Here is a 19,179-nt window from a genome sequence, read left to right as displayed (position 1 = left end):
GATTAGGGGAAAAGAGGAAAAGCTCATTTTCACAGGGTCATCGGTTGACTTCCTATCGGAACAACTAATTTGACATGGAGGCTGCGGTTGTTTGCGGGCGAGAGAATAGAAACCTGCTCGATATTGTTGATTAGACTATTTTTACTTGGATTTCTATTTTTGGCGCAGACTAATTCAGTAGCTGACAGATAGTATATCGATGTTGGGCTTCAATATTATTTAGAGAAACCCATAAGTCAATTTCACTGTGAGAACTGAGCTACACATGGGACATGGTTCAGGCCTGACAGAGTCCCCACTGTGGCTCAAACACTGAATTTGGGGGCTGAGTCTATTTTAAGCAGAAGTAATGTAATGGTCCACGTAGACACTGAACAGAGACAAAAGGGCATTACAATGTATTTTACATTTTTATACAACACCTTTCAAAACCATGACTTGATGCGGCCCTGGAAGGCGAATTGGCGGCCTTGAGATAAAGCAGGCGCTTGTGTTTACACAAGATTTGGTTTGACTTTCAGGAGTGTCTCCGTTCTTGCTCCTATATTTAGGAAGTACCCACTGAGCTGTTGATGGATTTGTCTAGTTTCAGATCCATCTCCCAAACTGCAGTGTTCCTGTTTGGATGGATGAGCTGAACCCCGGGCTCAGATCTTTCCACCAGGTGACCAGGATCCTGCACAGCTCCACCTACACTTTGTCCTGCTGCACGTGGCTGTGTGTGCTGTACCAGCTCAATAGCTCTGGCAGTCTGTGTTATGTGATGAGCTGTGTTGTGCAACTGGTTTTGTTTGGATACATGGTGTCTTTTAAGAGAAGACAGATGAAGCATGAAGGAAAAGTTTTCAAGATGAGATATCAGATTACAGTTTGACAGGCATATATTTTAGGAATGATCCAAGCAGACCTGAAATGAACAGTCAGATAATTGATTAATTGACATTTTTTATTTGGGGTTTTTTTTCGTTTGTTTTTTTTTTACAAAGAAAAATACCAAACATTCTCTGTTTCCAGCTTCTCCAATATGAGCATTATTGCTAATTATCTCTTTTATATCATAGTAAATTCAGTGTCTTTGCTTGAGACTGTTGGTCAAACAAAATAAGTCACTTTGGATTCTAGGAAATTATAATGGGCTATTTAAAAATTATTTTCAGACAATTTGTAGACAAAATTTTGAATAGATTAATCAAGGCAATGATTCCCTCCTAATGACAATGCTCATTAGCTGCAGTTCCAGACCAAAGATTTAAAATGGTGATAATGGATTTTATTTGTTTTGTATCTTATTTATTTAGTGTCACGTTCAGTGATGAGCAGTCATTGCTGTGACAGTCATGTTTCTGCATTTCCCAGATATCATTTGTTTGTCAAACAGTGTGGTTGGTACAGTGTTCCCGTTTGTGGTCAATTTCCCGTAAATTAACTTTAAGTTACTTTACGTGGTGCTCTTTTCTTTTTTCACCCAGCAAGGGTGCATAATGCCGCTCATACCACTTTTGTTCTCCCATTTATTCCAAATAAATATCATGATTCGTTACTTTAAATGGTTCCTTTGGTCACGGCAAAATAAATATGAAACACAACTAAGCTACAGTAAATATGATACAGAAAAATATTGTAGGCCTGTGAACTACAACATTTAAATAAGGCTTTACCAGTGTGATGGTGCTGCCGCTGTGTCCAGCAGTTTTAAAGCACTGTCACCAGTCAGTTGGAGACTAACGTGAAAGTCCATTATGCTGGCCTGAGCGGCTCAAAATATGGAAACTATTGATTGGATCTTCTGCTCTGCTAATTAAAGATGGTCCACTATTTGTAAAAAGTCAACCCAATTATCAAATGAGCACATGAGGCCGGGTACTGCTGGTTGGTGTGAAGGTTGACTGTTGGTTGGAGGGGACTTTTTTCACGCCTTTACTCCAGCATTTTCAAAGTCTTTTTTCTTTTCATACATGTTCACAAGTGTCTCTATGTTTTGGGACACATGCTGTGTTGATACATACAGTTTACTTTGGCAGTTTACTTTTAATGTTTAAACCAAATTGTTGTCGTTTAGTTCACTTCTTTGCCAGTTGTCTACTTTATCTTCCTTGTAGCTGTATTTGTATTTAGGCCTGTTTGTTTATTTGTTTGTTGTGGCTCTCCAAAAGCGACCTAATGGTACAAAAGCTTGTATCAGTGCTCTGGTTCAGGAGGTAGCCCCTCGTGGAGCAGGGTGACTGTTGTCCCTGAGCCCCGGTATGAGGCGTTTTAATACCTCAGCCTCCCCAGTACCATCAACACCACCACCATCTTCCCTCTACCCTCTTTTCTGCTCAATGGTCAGCAACATGTGACCTGGACCACGTGGGGGCTGAGGCCTGAGGCCCCCCCAGCATCAACTGTCCCTCAACATATTGGTGTGTGCATGAGATTCTGGCCTTGTGTGTGCGTGTATGCATGCATGTGTCTGTGTTTTATGGAAAGATGAGGCCAACAACACAGAAAGACCGGGCCAAGTCAAGTGATACTGTCCACAACAAAGCCTATACATAGCAACACAGACTGGCCCGCAGGACGAGTACAATGTGTTTTGGCTAAATACAGAGACAACCCAGCCCCAAAGACAGAAAGAGAGGGACTGTAATAGACAAGATAGTAGTGGACTTTAGGTTAAATTTAACCTGCCAATTTAGAACAAACTATCATGGAACAGTGAAAGGCCTCTTGATGTAGGGGTCAGTGTGTAAGGATAAAAAGATAAATTAGAAATTACAGCTGGATTCATGTCGTTTGATGGTTGCAAACAGACTATAAAGTGGGAAAAACAAAGATAAATCCATAACAAGTAATAAATCATAATTTTCCATGTAGGTACTGTAGATATACCAAGAACAAAGTAAAAAACCGGGGGCCTTTATTCCTCAAATCCACTAATTTGCCCAGAATGACCACATCACGTAATGATTTAGATACAGTTCTGGGAGGAAACTGAAGAAACCAACACAAACCACAGATTTCCCTGGACATGAAATGCAGCTCGTTTACTTGTAGCACTCGACCAGAACAGCTGTAGTCACTGAAAACTGCACCTAAACCTTTTCATAAGGCATTATGTGGACGGCCACTCGGTAATCAGCATTATCTTTCGCTGCGTTTTTCCTGTATCCATGATCCTTGTTCTTTTTTTCTTTTTTCTTTTTTTTTCTTGCCGGGTACGAGGACTATATTTGGCTCTCCAGTGCTCTACCAATAGTACCTCTGTCACATGGCAGTCACAAAGCACTCAGTAATTATAACCTAGCTAGGTTTCTGAAAGGAAGGCTTGCTAAAAATACTCCCACATTGTTGCAGTGATGGGGCAAAAGCTGGAGGTTTTTAGAGGTTTTGCCAGTGTTTTTGCGTGTGAATACGTGTCTGCTCAGGCGAGATGAATTTGTGTGATAGTCTATATTTTGTCTTTTCAAATACACTCGGATGGCTTTGCTGGTTGTCTTTGACTTAGTTCCAGAGAAGGACTAATTGAAAAAATAGATGCAATGAATTGTGTGGTAGCGTTTCTTGAACAAACTTTTGTTGTATGACTGCTAAGCCCAGACACAAGTCAGTGCATCTCTGCATGTTACTGAGTTGATTTCAGATTTGTATTTTTGTCTCAGTTTAAAAATGATGCTTGAGTTCTGTTTTTGTTTTTGTCTACGTTCATTTCACATTAAAAAAACACACACTGTATCTTTGATTAAAGCAAAGAAACAAAAGCTGGTCGATTGTTTAGTTGATCAACAGAAAAGAAATCGGCAACTATTTTGGTAATAAATTAAAAATTCAATTTATTTTTTCAAGCTCAATACCAAATATTTCTTAGGTTTGATTTGTCAGTTGTGAGAATTTGCTGCCTTTTTGTCTTATGCAATGATCAACTTCGGTTTCGGGAACTTGTGGTGGGCATTTTTCACTATTTTATATTTTATAGATTAAAATGTTAATTGAGAAAATAATCAGCAGACTAATCGATGAAAATGAGGAAAATGTTAGTTCAACCCTAATCCAATTAGGTGGAACAAACATTTTGAACGTACTTCCTACTTCATAAAACATTTTGGAAACCTGCATTGTTTACGTCAGCTTCTTGTCTTGTTCTTCATGTTTTTTCCACTTATTGCTATGTTTAAGAGTATCTATATGCATTACTGCCTTCTATAGTCAGCAGAAATACTTATCCGTCCTCATAAGATGCTGACAGAGCAGTGATTCCCAACCTGGGTGTTGGGGAGCCCACAAGTAAGTTAATGACATAAGGGCTGCAACAAATGATTAAATTCATTATTGATTAATCTGTGGATTATTTTTTTGATAAACTGTTTCATCTATGAAATGTCAAAAAATGCCCATCACAAAAATATTTGGTTTACAGTGATATGTGACAAAGAAAAACAGCTAATCTTGTCATTTGAGAGGCTGAAATCTGCCAATGTTTGGCATTGTTTTACTATTTTTGCTTGAAAAATGACTGAAACAAATAATTGATCATCAAAATATTTGCAGATTATTTACTATTTATTTATTCATCGACTGACTAATCAATCAGTTGCAGCTCTAAATGAGATGATATCCTGAGTAAGAAATAAGAAAAAAACTAAAAAAATTAATCTATCATTTCTGATATAAACAATTTGTGTATGTCTTTATTATCTGACTTTTTTCTAATCTTTGCTTCTTTCTTATAAAAGAAATATTGTATACTTTTACTTCCTCGGGCCCCTTAAGACTGATCCTGAACAGGGGGAATCAAACTTTGATTAAACTGTGAACAACTTATAGCACAAGAGTACAGGATATGATCACCTGTTCATCAAAACATTGTTTTACAGAGCCAGGGTGTCTTTAAGCTTCAGGTTTAGGTGTTTGGTGTCTGTAGAGACGTTAAGGTTCAGGTCCATCCGTTGGGTTTTGCAGCTTGGCCAAAAAGTAACAACCGTTCGAAGGTCGGGGTGTAAGTTGAAGGCTGGGACTCCTCCTCTGTAGCCAGAAAAGAATTGTGGGAATTTTACATACTCGATTAGACCTATGATCAGCCAGCGGAGATGACTTGGCCCACGTATCTCGTCTGGTTAATAAGTACATAGTGTAGTGTGTACTAAAATAATAAATACGCAATTTTTAGATGTCGGTTAAGGGTGTGGTAACATTTGGCATGCACTGGTCATTTTTGTGACATTTTAAAGATAATTAACCAGCAGGTCAATAAAAATAATTGAAAGATGCAATAATATTTGTTTGCAGACCTAAATATATAACAACAGAAATGACGTGTAGTTTTGGATAATCAACTGAATGTAGACAGTTAACTTTGCATATTGTCACGAAAATGTATTTTAAATGCGTCTTTCCCCATACTGTACGTAATGTATGTTCTGTGGGGTGGTGCAGTAGATGCATCCAGTGCATATGAACTTGAGCTCTGTGTGAGAAAGTCGAGTGCTCTTTCAGAAATTGCCTTACTTCTCCTTTTGTGTGGACTGTCAGGTAGAAATAAAGTCGGTGTGATGAAAACATTGTTGTCAGAGCACAAGAGCGGTGTCTCTCTTATCTAATGGTTCATAATGGAGCATTCATTCTCAGTCATTTAATTCTAGATGGGTGTGTTAGGTGTGCTACTTTTAAGCGCTGAATTGAACATGAACTGACAACTATCCCAGGCTTAAACTCCACAGAAACCCAAACCCTGTCTACTAATCTTATGTGTATCAGGTTTCTTGTGTACTGCAGTCGTGTTGTCCGTCTTGTGGCATCCTGAAGCCACAGACGGTTTGGGTGAAAAATGAGGGATGGTGAGACACAGTAGTCTGTTTGGTCCACATCTGTGTCCTATATACCAGTCACTCACCAACTTCAGCCGTAGGCTGGAAACTCTTCTCTTCAAGAAATACCTGACGCACCTTTATCGCTTCTGCTGTATCTTTTACTTTGTTTACTCTCATAGAAACACATACTTTGCACATTTCTCTCTATTGTAGTTTTATTCATTTTTCTTTAATATTATTGTTGTCAGGTCACTGGCTGCGACCTGGACTACTTCTTATTTCCTATCTTTCATTTAATTTAGGAATAACTCAGGGTAACAGATTGGGCTGAATCTAACAGTTTGTTGTTGAAAATGCCCATCACAATTACTCAAAGTCCAAAGTGACATATTGAAATACCTTGATTTGTCAAACCTACAGTCTAAAACCCAAACATAATCTATTTACATTTACAATAAAAGACAAGGAAAAATTCAAAATTTCAGAAGCTGGAACCATCAAATTTGGACTTTTTGCTGAAAAAAAATATTTAAATGATAAGAACCCCCCTCCCCAAAACAATCAAAACAGTTGCTGTATAATTTTCTGTCCATCCATTGAGTGACCATGTGTACCCAGCCTTAGTGTCCTGAGCCTGCCTGCTGTGCTGCAGAGGGGCCCAGCTGCTGCTGCTGCTGCTGCCGCCGCCGCCGCCGCTGCTGCTGCTGCCACCGCCACACATGCTCTCTCAGTAGTGAAGAGATGGCAACAGCAAGCTGTCTAACCTCCACAATAACCGCCTTATGTAATCACTCTGGCTAGAGACAGACCAAAATAGCTCAGACTGAGCAGCCCTGCCCTCTTGTGGTAACCATCTGCCTTAACACCAGCCTATCAAGCCTCCACAGACATGGTGGCTGCCTCTTGCAGCATTCACTGTAGCTCACATGGACATGAACTAAATATTCATTTCAAAAAGGTGTTGCACAGGAGACAGATTTAATAAATGATGTCACATTTGGGATGTGATCAGATTTGGAGAGGTGTGATAGAATTGCACCTCAGGGACAGGGTCACGTAAATGGATTCATTTGTTTTTGGACTAGTTAGTGTGAAAGTGGCTTTGGGTTTTTCTGTGAGACGAGCTGTTGCTCACTACTCATGGTTTGGTTTTGTCTACTGTGGAATCAGTATTTATGGAGACAAATTTCCTTTATTTCCTGGTTTTCTTACGTAGTTAAATCGTAATAACTTTGTCGTTCCCGTAGTCTATAGAAGTGAATAGACCTTAGTGCAAAATCTGAGTCTGTTCTGTTTCTCTATTTGCAGTTTCCTGGACAGAATTGACTCTGTAAGACAGAGCGACTACACACCAACGGACCAGGTCAGTCCTCCTGTACATCTGTTCAGTATAAGGGCTGTGAATCACTTCCATAACCTTGCTTTTTGTAATTGGTTTTCTTGACCTGGATATCTCCCCGGTTTCCATGTTTTACAGGACCTGTTACGCTGCCGAGTGTTAACTTCAGGGATTTTCGAGACGAGGTTCCAAGTAGACAAAGTGAACTTTCAGTAAGTCTTTGTTCGGCTTTTACTGGGACATAAAACACACATGATGAAAACATGCTTGCGCTAAGTTTATTCATAGTTTATCCCTTGTTATTTAATGTTTTTTTCCTGAGCTTGGTCAAAGAAATGCTCCATCCATGCTGATACCAAACTAGTTTACTAATTTGGGGAAAAAAAGAAAGAGACTGCCAAATAAATTTGTAATCATATAAACTCTCCCCTCCAAAAAACAAAATAAGAAAAAAAAAAAGAAAAAAAAAAACTCTGGAAGAACTGTAACTCGGAAAAAAAATAAAGCCTATTTAGAAACACAGACCTTCTCAAATTTCCCACTCCCACCCAAACACAGAATCAGGATGGGTCAATCTAAATATCTTAAGGTCTTACAAAACAGTGATTTCAGTTCTCTCAAAAAAGGTCTTAGAAGCCATAGGAAGTAACGTTATATATAAAATGTTTCTGTATGTGTTTTTAGCAAGAACTGGCTAGACAATCCCCCATACAATTGTTCCAGACCTTACTGGATGTAAAATTCATATATCAGCCTTAAATAGATTTTTTTTTTTTTGTTTTTTTAAATCTGTTAATCGGTCCATCCATTTTTTGCTGCTTATCAAGGTCTGAATCATGTTCAATGATTAATTGATGATATTATTAAAAATTGTTTATATACAGCTGGGAAACAAAAATGAAAACAAAATGAGATATTTTTCATACTTTGCTTATCATGACCATGAAAGTATTAAATTACATTTTATGTGGTATCAAAAGTCTTAAATTCACCTTGGTGACCCTGCGGAAAGTACAAAAGCATACATCCCACATTTAAAAAAAAAATCAGTGTCATCAGTATGCTTCCGCATCATTCTTTCTCTTACATCTTAAAAGATGATTTAAAAAAACCAAAAAAAAAAAACACACCCCACAAAAGTTTTTCTGTCCTGTCCACATCCGGCATGACGTTCATTGTTATGCAGCAACTGTTCCTAACTCTGTCACCCAGTCCTAAAAAGGCAGCTCTCCAGGCATTTTCCAGTTTCTGCAAATAATTTGCTTTTTTTAAAAACATTTCCCCGTAACTTCATTTTACATCACTGTTGCACCAATAATCCCAGTTTTAAGAATGCCCTCTTGGGTGTTATTTCTATATTTACCTTGGCCTCGTGTTAAGAGCCTGAAATGTCATAAGTTCGTTTCCTGTAACAGCAATTTGTCCTTGAACAAAACACTGAATCCCATCCTGCTCAGCAGCTGGAAGCTGAGGTGGAAAAGAACGTCATCTGTAACAGTTCTCAGAAACGGGGCCCAAGAGCATGATTCAGGAGGCAGATGTAAAAGTAAAGAGTCTTTACTTAGAAAAACAAAAAAAACCAAAAACAAAAAAAAACAAGGATAACAAAATCCTAGCAGGCAAACAAAAGTACAAAGGGTCCGGCTGAGGCAAAATCTCAAAAACACAGGGAAGGTCAAAAACATAGGCAAGGTCAAACACATGATCAGGATCAAAACATGCAGGCAAAGAACAGATAACTGGAAAACTAAGGCACATGGCACAGAGACAATCTGGCAGAGAGCAAGTGGAAACGGGCGCTAATGAGGGAATGGGGAACAGGTGAACAGGTGAGTGGGGCGGAGGAGCAGGTCAGGTGATTACAAGTGGGACTGGCAGGGTCTGAAATGACGACAGAGTTAGAACACGTATGCACAAACAACTAGAATGAATGAATGAAAGCATGTACGAGCAGACTGAAACTCAAAACCATGACAGTCATCTAAGTGGCTAAAGTAAAAAATGAATCCTCTGCGGTCGACCGGTGTGATCTCTGAGCCAGCTGAAAGCCATTGACCATCGGGTGCAGTTACAAGAGCTGCCGATAAAAGTTAGAGTAAATGTTCTGTAACTGCTCTGATGATGTCAGATGAGATGACCCATTTCCGCAGTCGCAGACACACAAGGCTTATTCTACCATCTGAAACGGGCCTTTGTATCAAATTATATCATCCGGAATGATTGATAAAAAAGCTCTGGGACATGACTTCCCTTTGGGTGTGCGTTTTTTACATTATTCAGCTGTGATGACTTCCAAACATCCAGCCATGGTTACATAGGGTACCAAGTCTGTGCAAATAAAGGCGTTCTTCATATTATTTCTCCATTAATCTGACTGGTTCCATTAAGATCTAGAATCTCTTTTCGCAAACTAGACCTGGGATCGGGAGCAGATTTAGCTCAGGACAGAAAACCGATCTTTTAAAAATAAACGTCTCTCTATGAATAATCATTAAAATAAAAGTTGTGTGTCAGTGTTCTCAGGCCAGCCAACTATGGTACAATATGTACCTGACTTTCCTGTCCTCAGTCCTGTCCCAGTAGAGAGATGGACACTGTGGCCAGAAGAGGGCAGCAGCGAGCATGTTGTTGTGTCTGAGCCTGACCCCGTATTTTGTCTCCTCCACAGCATGTTTGACGTTGGGGGCCAGAGAGATGAAAGGAGAAAATGGATCCAGTGCTTTAACGGTGAGACTTCAAGCCTCTTGGTTCTTGTCTTCCTTCAAATAGCCACACTGTACGTCCTGCACCAAAAATGAAAAAGTAAACCTTCGACTCCCCGGCGTCACATCTCGTCTGTCCTAAAGAATTTTCTGCCAGCTTCAGCGTCACCTCGTCTCTTACCATTGGATCATTCCTGCACAAATGTCGGATGTCAAACAGCTGCCATTGATAGATAAGACACATTTATCCAGTGACTTACAGCCAAGGTCAACTCTCAAGTGAGATTGATCACATGTATGCTCAGCGAAAGGATCGCAATTCAGAGATACCATACACCTGCCATATTGTACTTCCTTTTTAAAAAATCCCTCCAATTTTTTCATCGGTACGTTATTCTGCGAGTTCAGTATATAAATATTATACTTTTAAAGGTTCATTTTACTTATGTGAAATCTTAAAATCTCTTGGAATAAATAACAAGAAATGAACAACCATCCAATATATTTTGTAATATCTAAATATATAAATTGGGATGAAATAATAGAAAATTGGCTGAAATGGAAAGAAAATTCTGACGAGGTACATCAGAGAATTTAGTGCTGACAAGTGCAGACAATGAAGATGCTGAGACAGTGATTGTAAACAAAATCAATGCCAGATTTATTCTTGTTTGTTTGCCCCAATGCTAAATGCCAAAAAAAGAAAAAGTGGTGTGACATCCTATCATAAGTTCAAATGCAAATAATAAACTAAAACTACTCTATTCTTAATTAAACAGCTTATTCTTATTCTTATTCTTATCAGCCAGACGGAAAACAAAGGCGTGCGAAGCTGTTTCTGTTCTGCAGTCATCTAGGATTTACTCTTCACCAACTTACGAGACCTTTTGAAGCGCGATTACATTTTTTAAGTCAAAAGAAGTTTGACAAATAGTTTTATTCTTTGTGAGTTTGTGAGTAGGTGTAAAAGTGAAGGATTTTTCAGTCCAAAATGTTGCTTCTAGCAGTTTGATTAAACCGAGGCCCTTATGTAGTACCTCTCCTCTCCATCTAGACGTCACTGCTATCATCTTCGTGGTGGCCAGCAGCAGCTACAACATGGTAATAAGGGAAGACAATAACACCAACAGGCTACGGGAAGCCCTGGACCTCTTCCGCAGTATTTGGAACAACAGGTGAGACAGACACAAGTGTAGTTTGAGCTGACGGGATGATTTTAGGTCCACGGGGGCTTTGCCTCACTTTCTACTCTCTCACAGTGGATTAATTAAAACATCTTGATATGGAAAATATGGACATAAAAACAGTAGTGGAAATGCATACCCCATTGTTGATGGTTGTTTTCTCCTCTAAAAAAAAAAAAAAAAAAAAAAAATGTATGCTTGATGATGTAGCTGCGTCAGGAAGCGTAGGGTGTGACACTAGCTGTCTCAGCCCATATAGTGTCGTTAACGACAAACAACCGCAGCAGCCACGACGTCCGGACAATAAGGCTGGCATACCTTCCTCTCACCTGGTCTGACAAGTTTAGCGACATGTTTCGTGACGTTGACCCAGAGGAGCAGAGATTGCTCATCTGTGCACAACTGTAAACACCAAGAAGCAAAAGAGGAATGTTGTTTTATTTTTTTGTTGTTGTAGGGAGCTGTTGCTTTTACATTCTGAGCCATGCCGCCTGTTGTTGAACCCTCTGCCATGCAGTGCTGATGTTTCTTCTGTAACGCTATGTGTGGCTCTTTTTTTTCAGATGGTTACGCACTATATCGGTCATATTATTCCTGAACAAGCAGGACATGCTGGCTGAGAAAGTATTAGCTGGAAAATCCAAAATTGAAGACTACTTCCCTGAATATGCTCGCTACACCATACCAAATGAAGGTACGTGCCCCACTAAATGCCCATATCCTTACACAGTTCTTACCATATTACATCAGTCTGTGTGAACTGTCAATGCGTTGTTCTTTCAGCAACTCCCGAACCTGGTGAAGACCCGAGAGTGACGAGAGCTAAGTTCTTCATCCGAGACGAGTTTCTTGTAAGTATACCGTCGTATGTCTGGACTGTTTGAAGTGAGCTGAGCTGAAGTGAGTTAAGGAATGTCCACTCAATAACTTCTTCCGGAGCTTAGGGCCTGCAAGGGCATGAAATAAAGAGTCAAAAGAAGATGTAAATCCTCGGTTTCTGTAACCACAGTGAAGCCACGGCCTTGGCGGCTGCTGTTCAGTCCAGCTGTGTTCCTACTTAGCATGATGTCGAAGGAGGGTAAAAGGACAGACAAGTGTTCAAACCACTCAAAGCTAAAGTTACAGGGACTGGAGCTAGTGGCAATATTTTATCTTATTTTTAAGCGTCCACAAATCTCATGAAAACAGCAAAAGAGACTAAAGCTGCGTCCAAAATCACATTATAGAGGAAGTGAATGAGTGAACGGGGGTGTGTGGGGGGGTTCGGACACAGCCTAGTTGAAGGAACTTCAGGGTCAAAAACGGCCCCCAGAGGAGCTTGAACCTGTCTCCTCGGGTCACATCATAGATGAACTGACATCCCCCCGATCTCTGTCTGCTCTCTTTCCCCTCAGCGGATCAGCACTGCGAGCGGCGACGGCAGACACTACTGCTACCCCCACTTCACCTGTGCCGTGGACACAGAGAACATCCGGCGGGTGTTCAACGACTGCCGGGACATCATCCAGAGAATGCACCTGCGGCAGTACGAACTCTTGTGATGGGAGACCGCCTCCGTCAGCCTTCTGTGTTTTTCTCCACCATTCTGCATCCTTGACGAACCCTTCCTCCTCCCCCTACTCCTCCTCCTCACCCTGAACCTTCACCCTTCTTCTCCCCCAAAGAAACCCTCAACAGCCCCTGACCACCCCTCCTGTCGAGGACTATGAAGTACTACTGAAGTGTGTCAAATCCTCTTCCTCTTCTTAACTTCTTAGCTTTTTGTACTTCTTTTTTTTTTTTCTCTGAGACCGATTCATCCCCATGTCACCGATGTAAAAGGAAGGTTGGGGAACAAAGTTGTTGCGTGCCGCTTTTTTTTTTTTTTCTTTTTTTTTTTTTTCTATTTTTCTTTTACTCCTTCTTTTGAATGCCTTGACTTTTGTCATTCCACTAAGCCTTGGGCTACCTCTTTTTTTTTTTTTTTTTTTTTTTTCCCCCCCTTCGTGTCCTTCGTGTGCTTTGTCATTGTACTGGTGGGTGTGGATACATAAAACACACCTACAGGACCTCAGTACAGAGGCTGCGTGTGCGCGTGTGTGTGTAATGACGAGTAGGAGGAATGCCATTTGAGCTAGCGCATGTGTGTTTGTTTGTCACCTGCCAGTTAAAGCTGGCATCACCACCATGACCTTTGCCCCCCCTTTTTTTTTTTTTTGTGCCCCCATCACCCACTCCGACCTGCCTCTTCTATCCGCATGGAAGACGACTGGATGCCGAAGAAACCAGAGAAGGACGGAGAGAAAACGGAGCGGATGAAGAGATAAATGCACTTTGCATCAGGTTCCTTAATAACTTTTTTTTTTCTTTTTTTTTCTTTTTTTTTTTTTTTTAATTTGTTGTTGTTGTATTTTCTCCAGAGGAAGCATACACACAATGTAGCATCACAATATTTATTACCCTGTCACAATGTTAGCTTGCCGAGCTGCAGAGGGTGGACCGAGCAGCCGAGAGACATGTGGAGCGAAAGATTATACGACGGAAATGCGACGACGAAGACGACGTGAAGAAGGATTTAAATGAAGGAAAGGGGACTGAGCTCTCTGCACCTTAGCCCTGCTGCCTCCATGGACTCGGACCTGCTTCCTTTTTCCACACAAACCATCCTTTTAGCTTAGAGATACTGATGGGAGGGGAGGGTGGGGTGGGGAGGGCCGGGAGAGAAAAATGTATTGTTCTTTTTTTTTTTTTGGTTTTGTTTTTTTTGTTAACTTGTACACTGTGCAAGGTTGAATTATCCTGTACAGACTGTAAAATGTAATATTATTTTGTACAACTTAATTGAAAGAAAAACAAATCTACTTGTAGATCTTTGTGCCTTGATTATGGCTGTACCTGTAAATGAGCTCAGATGTAAGTATGTTTTCGACTGCGCTGTACAGCTTGATGTCAAACTCTATCGGCAGCAGAAGACTGCGGGTAGGGGACTTTCTCTGTAGAGTTTAGTTTTTTCTGGTTTATAAAAAAAAAAGGAAATGCTGTTTAGTAAAAAATAAAAAATAGGGAAAAAATCCTAAAAACCTGTATACATTATGCAAATTAACCACTTACCTGCAGTGAAGACCAGATGTTGCAGCGCCATGCCTTTTTTGTTTTCTTTTATTGGTTTTTCTTTTTCCTCCTTTAATTTTATTTTATTTTATTTTATTTTTGAATTTCACAGCTTTAAACAAACATTGGAAATCCATTGAAAGTGTCCAAATTGCAACCTGGTGTTGTTTTAATAGGAACCAACGTTTTTTCGATATGAAGTGTGTCTGAGATCTGTACTGATGTGCGTGCCTGTGCGCATGTGTACATAAAACAAACATAGACTCACAGACGCATTGTGTGTGTGTGCGCGTGTGTGTGTGTGTCTGAGAGGGCGAGTGTGCGTTGTGTGTAAAATTTTATAAATGTATGTACATGTAAATTTATAGGTCTATATAAATATATATGTACAATTATACATGTTTAATTATGTGTGTGCCTAGGTGTACATACCTATGTATGTATACGGTAAATATGTATACATACACACATAGGAAAGCATGTTTAGAATGGAGATGAATAAATGAGAGCGTGCAATATTAGTAAGTCTTTGGTCCTTTGGAGCCATACCCAATGGCACAGGCACTATGAATGTGTGAGCAGCACCCAACAAGACAAGCTCTTCTCCTTGTACAAACAGCATCAGCCTTTTCTTCTGCTACAGTACACGTCTATCCCCAAAAGAGAGTGAACTGACTGGAGGTGCAAAAACCTTGTTTGGCCTGGGAGGATGATTAAATGACATTTTTATTTTCTTTAAATAAAGAGGCACATTAGAGGACTTTGCTTTATTTCCATCTTGGTGTCCAGTTGTGTCCAGATTTGTTACCGATGAGGTGTTTTGCTTTTGTTTCTTGTTCAATTGTTTTTGTGGGTTTTGGTTGGTTGGTTGGTTGGTTGGTTTTGTTTTTTTTGTTAACTTGTACACTGTGCAAGGTTGAATTATCCTGTACAGACTGTAAAATGTAATATTATTTTGTACAACTTAATTGAAAGAAAAACAAATCTACTTGTAGATCTTTGTGCCTTGATTATGGCTGTACCTGTAAATGAGCTCAGATGTAAGTATGTTTTCGACTGCGCTGTACAGCTTGATGTCAAACTCTATCGGCAGCAGAAGACTGCGGGTAGGGGACTTTCTCTGTAGAGTTTAGTTTTTTCTGGTTTATAAAAAAAAAAGGAAATGCTGTTTAGTAAAAAATAAAAAATAGGGAAAAAATCCTAAAAACCTGTATACATTATGCAAATTAACCACTTACCTGCAGTGAAGACCAGATGTTGCAGCGCCATGCCTTTTTTGTTTTCTTTTATTGGTTTTTCTTTTTCCTCCTTTAATTTTATTTTATTTTATTTTATTTTTGAATTTCACAGCTTTAAACAAACATTGGAAATCCATTGAAAGTGTCCAAATTGCAACCTGGTGTTGTTTTAATAGGAACCAACGTTTTTTCGATATGAAGTGTGTCTGAGATCTGTACTGATGTGCGTGCCTGTGCGCATGTGTACATAAAACAAACATAGACTCACAGACGCATTGTGTGTGTGTGCGTGTGTGTGTGTGTGTCTGAGAGGGCGAGTGTGCGTTGTGTGTAAAATTTTATAAATGTATGTACATGTAAATTTATAGGTCTATATAAATATATATGTACAATTATACATGTTTAATTATGTGTGTGCCTAGGTGTACATACCTATGTATGTATACGGTAAATATGTATACATACACACATAGGAAAGCATGTTTAGAATGGAGATGAATAAATGAGAGCGTGCAATATTAGTAAGTCTTTGGTCCTTTGGAGCCATACCCAATGGCACAGGCACTATGAATGTGTGAGCAGCACCCAACAAGACAAGCTCTTCTCCTTGTACAAACAGCATCAGCCTTTTCTTCTGCTACAGTACACGTCTATCCCCAAAAGAGAGTGAACTGACTGGAGGTGCAAAAACCTTGTTTGGCCTGGGAGGATGATTAAATGACATTTTTATTTTCTTTAAATAAAGAGGCACATTAGAGGACTTTGCTTTATTTCCATCTTGGTGTCCAGTTGTGTCCAGATTTGTTACCGATGAGGTGTTTTGCTTTTGTTTCTTGTTCAATTGTTTTTGTGGGTTTTGGTTGGTTGGTTGGTTGGTTTGTTTTTTGGGGTTTTTTTTGTGGTGCTGCAGTGGCATTTATGTGAAGGATTTGTACATTATTTATTAGGTACACCCAGCTAAAAAATAATGTAGTACAATAAATCCTCCTTCATGAAGGTTTTAGTGTTCAGTTATTTATGAAACTTTTTCAGAGGTGTTGATTCAGCTCTTTGACCATTTTGGAGGGTGTAGTTTATGGTGCTGGTGTTTGTGTTGTTAGTTGTATTGCATTTTAAAGGACACGTGTTTCTGTTATTTAGCCTTTCCTGATTGTTACAAATGGGGTGGACAATAGCTGCACCACAAACTGCAGCCTCCAAAGTGACCATTCAGTTGAATCAACAACTCTCTAAAATAATTTTTTTTTTTTTTTTTTTTTTTTAAACTGAACATTATAACTTACATGAAAATAGGATTTTTTTTTGCGGGACTGTTGCATTAGATTCAGAGTATCTTTATTATGTTTCATCTGATTTTTATGTTATAATTTTAAATTGAGATATTATTGTACACAGTTTGTTTATTCAGATTTAATGGCTCTGCTCACCAACGCAGTCATTTCGGTTGATTAGGTTGAAGGTAGTCAGAGCTACAGGCCTTTTTTACTGAAGACAGTTTGACATGTCACGGTAGGAAAAGCACCAGGTGTAAATAATAAAATTAATGGCCAAATTCCAATTTACCTGCTCCAGTTTCAGGGTCCTGGTAATGTGCGCGCTGGCTCACTGTCACGGCTTTACTGCTTTGACTACTACGAAGTCAAATGCCTGCTGTGAAAAGGGCCTCTGAGGCAAAGTGAATGAAAACACACAGCGCCATTGGTAAGTGACTACTAATAAAAAAAATGTTGTACAAAGTGAGATCTGATTTAAAAAAACAAACTAGGGATTATAATTGAAATACTTCTAATACAATGAACATTAAGAACTGTTTCCGCTTCTCATGAATGCACTGATTAATAGATAAAACATTTTATTCTTAACTTATTCCCCAGATTAAATATGTATCAGTCACAAAAAGGGTTAGAAATGGGCAGTATGAATGAAGTTCTGTATCCTGGTATATATAACTTTATATCATGCTATCTGGATTTATCATAATACAGTTATTTTCTGGCTTTTTATATTTTTCTCCCACTTTTCATAGTAGGAAAAGCCCAGTTGTTACTAATAACACTAACAATGGCTCTGTTCTATTCAAGTGTCCCGGTTAAGACCTGACAGTGTGACAGAGAGGCAGCACGCACAACACCAGGACCCTGAAACTGAAGCAGCTAAGTGCGATTCAGCCATCGTTAATTGTATAATTTAAACCAGGTGCTTTTTCCCTCTGTGACGTGTCAAAATGTCTTCAAGTGAAAAAGGTCTGCAGCTCTTGACTAACCTGAACCTGAGGAGCGGTGTAGTCAACCAGAATAACTGTGTCGGGGGCAGTAGCACGCCCTCACAGTTGTTGACAGTCTCCGGGCCGATTAGGGCCTCTGCTCGGGTTGGAGGTGGTTGGAGCTACGCAGGGAACGACGCGAGTTCACAGGACTTCAAGTGGGATATCACTCAGCTGGAACACAATTAAAGCTGATTGTTGGTAGTGAAACAGCTTCAGGAACAACCCACAAAAAAAAAAACTATGTCAAGTTTAACTGGAAGGTATCGTATTGGTGTTGCATCATTGTCTTGCAGTATGAAACAGTGAAATATGTTGATTTCTTCCACACTAATTGCAGTAACAATATACTATAAGGATTAGTATAGTACATACTGTATGTAATTAGTATGGAACTGGAACACCACCCTGTCCAGGAGGTGTCAGTCAAGCTCAGTCCTTAGAAGAGGTCTAACGAGTCCCAACAACTGTGCGGGTTTACAATTGGTGTGCAGGGCCTTTTAAAATGCAAGCCCACAATGTTCTGCACAACATGAGGGCTGATTTTAAGAAGGGGGGAGGAAAAAAAAGGGGGATATTTGAATAATAGTTCAGTCATACATTATATAGCCTTACTGCTAATTCAGTTAATATCTATTCCCGTAACATGGAAGATCAGGAGGGAGCCATATGGTTAAAATTCTCTCATCACGATATATGTAATTTAAATGACTATATGGACCATGATGGAGTGTATCTTCTGAAAATGAATTGGGGGACCTGACTAGAGCTAAAGCAACTTTTTGATGAGTCAACTATTTGATCGACAGAAATTGTTTGGTGACCAATTTTTGGTAAGTTATGAATCAACTACGCTTAAGGTTCTCCGCCTCTCAAATGTGAGGATTCTGTTTTCGTATCGCTTCAAATGTACCATCTTTTGCTTTTGGACTGGTGGTCACACCAAAACGGGCACTCTGAAGATGTCACTGTGGGCTCTGAGAAATTTTCACAATCTTTATAGTCGTTTCCACAGACTTGATAGGTAAGGCAATAAAATAATTTGAAAAAAATTAGTCGATAAAGTAATACAGAATGAAAATCGAATCGAATCTTGACTAATCCTGTCAATTTTAGACCTGACAAATCAAGGTTATTCATTATATTGGTGCAAACATCACCTAAAATGTCCTAATAGATGCCATTTACCACGGTGCAAACAAAAACATTTCAGTTGGCTGATAAATTTAGATCCTCTCAATAAACATCACACATCCTTTTGTCCAACCTTACAAAGAGACGCAGACTGACAAAAGAGAAACAGAATTTTTAAGCTTTGAGACAAGGATGAGGAGGACGGTGTCCCTGATACTTTGTTCTCACGCAAACCATTTCTGTGTTTGTATCACTTCAATGCCTTTTGATTTCCATGACGTTGTGTCCATCTCTGCCGCTAATTTCAAGCTTTTGAAGACACTTGAACATCCTATGATATTTAGCCTTTCAGCCACAGAGGAATATGGCTTCGGATGACTGATTATACTGAGTCATGGTGCACGCCAGCCTGTAGTAATCCCCACAAAGCTCAAAAACACACC

General features: G+C 39.5%; 1 protein-coding gene across 2 annotated transcripts in view; it reads left to right on the top strand.

Moving 5' to 3' along the window:
• Nucleotides 1-12,948, top strand: part of gnal (guanine nucleotide binding protein (G protein), alpha activating activity polypeptide, olfactory type) — a 46,119-nt gene extending 33,171 nt beyond the window's left edge. For both annotated transcript variants that reach the window (XM_040142694.1, XM_040142695.1), the window contains exons 6-12: nucleotides 7,095-7,149; nucleotides 7,264-7,337; nucleotides 9,794-9,852; nucleotides 10,882-11,002; nucleotides 11,575-11,705; nucleotides 11,795-11,862; nucleotides 12,406-12,948. In XM_040142694.1, the coding sequence (XP_039998628.1) occupies nucleotides 7,095-7,149; nucleotides 7,264-7,337; nucleotides 9,794-9,852; nucleotides 10,882-11,002; nucleotides 11,575-11,705; nucleotides 11,795-11,862; nucleotides 12,406-12,552 (655 nt within the window). In that variant the 3' untranslated portion in view covers nucleotides 12,553-12,948. The remainder of the gene's footprint in view (nucleotides 1-7,094; nucleotides 7,150-7,263; nucleotides 7,338-9,793; nucleotides 9,853-10,881; nucleotides 11,003-11,574; nucleotides 11,706-11,794; nucleotides 11,863-12,405) is intronic.
• The last annotated feature ends 6,231 nt before the right edge of the window (nucleotides 12,949-19,179 follow it).

This window comes from Xiphias gladius, chromosome 14 (genome assembly GCF_016859285.1).
Source record: "Xiphias gladius isolate SHS-SW01 ecotype Sanya breed wild chromosome 14, ASM1685928v1, whole genome shotgun sequence".
In the NCBI taxonomy this organism is placed as follows: domain Eukaryota; kingdom Metazoa; phylum Chordata; class Actinopteri; order Istiophoriformes; family Xiphiidae; genus Xiphias; species Xiphias gladius.
This window is presented reverse-complemented; position numbering and strand designations above follow the sequence as displayed.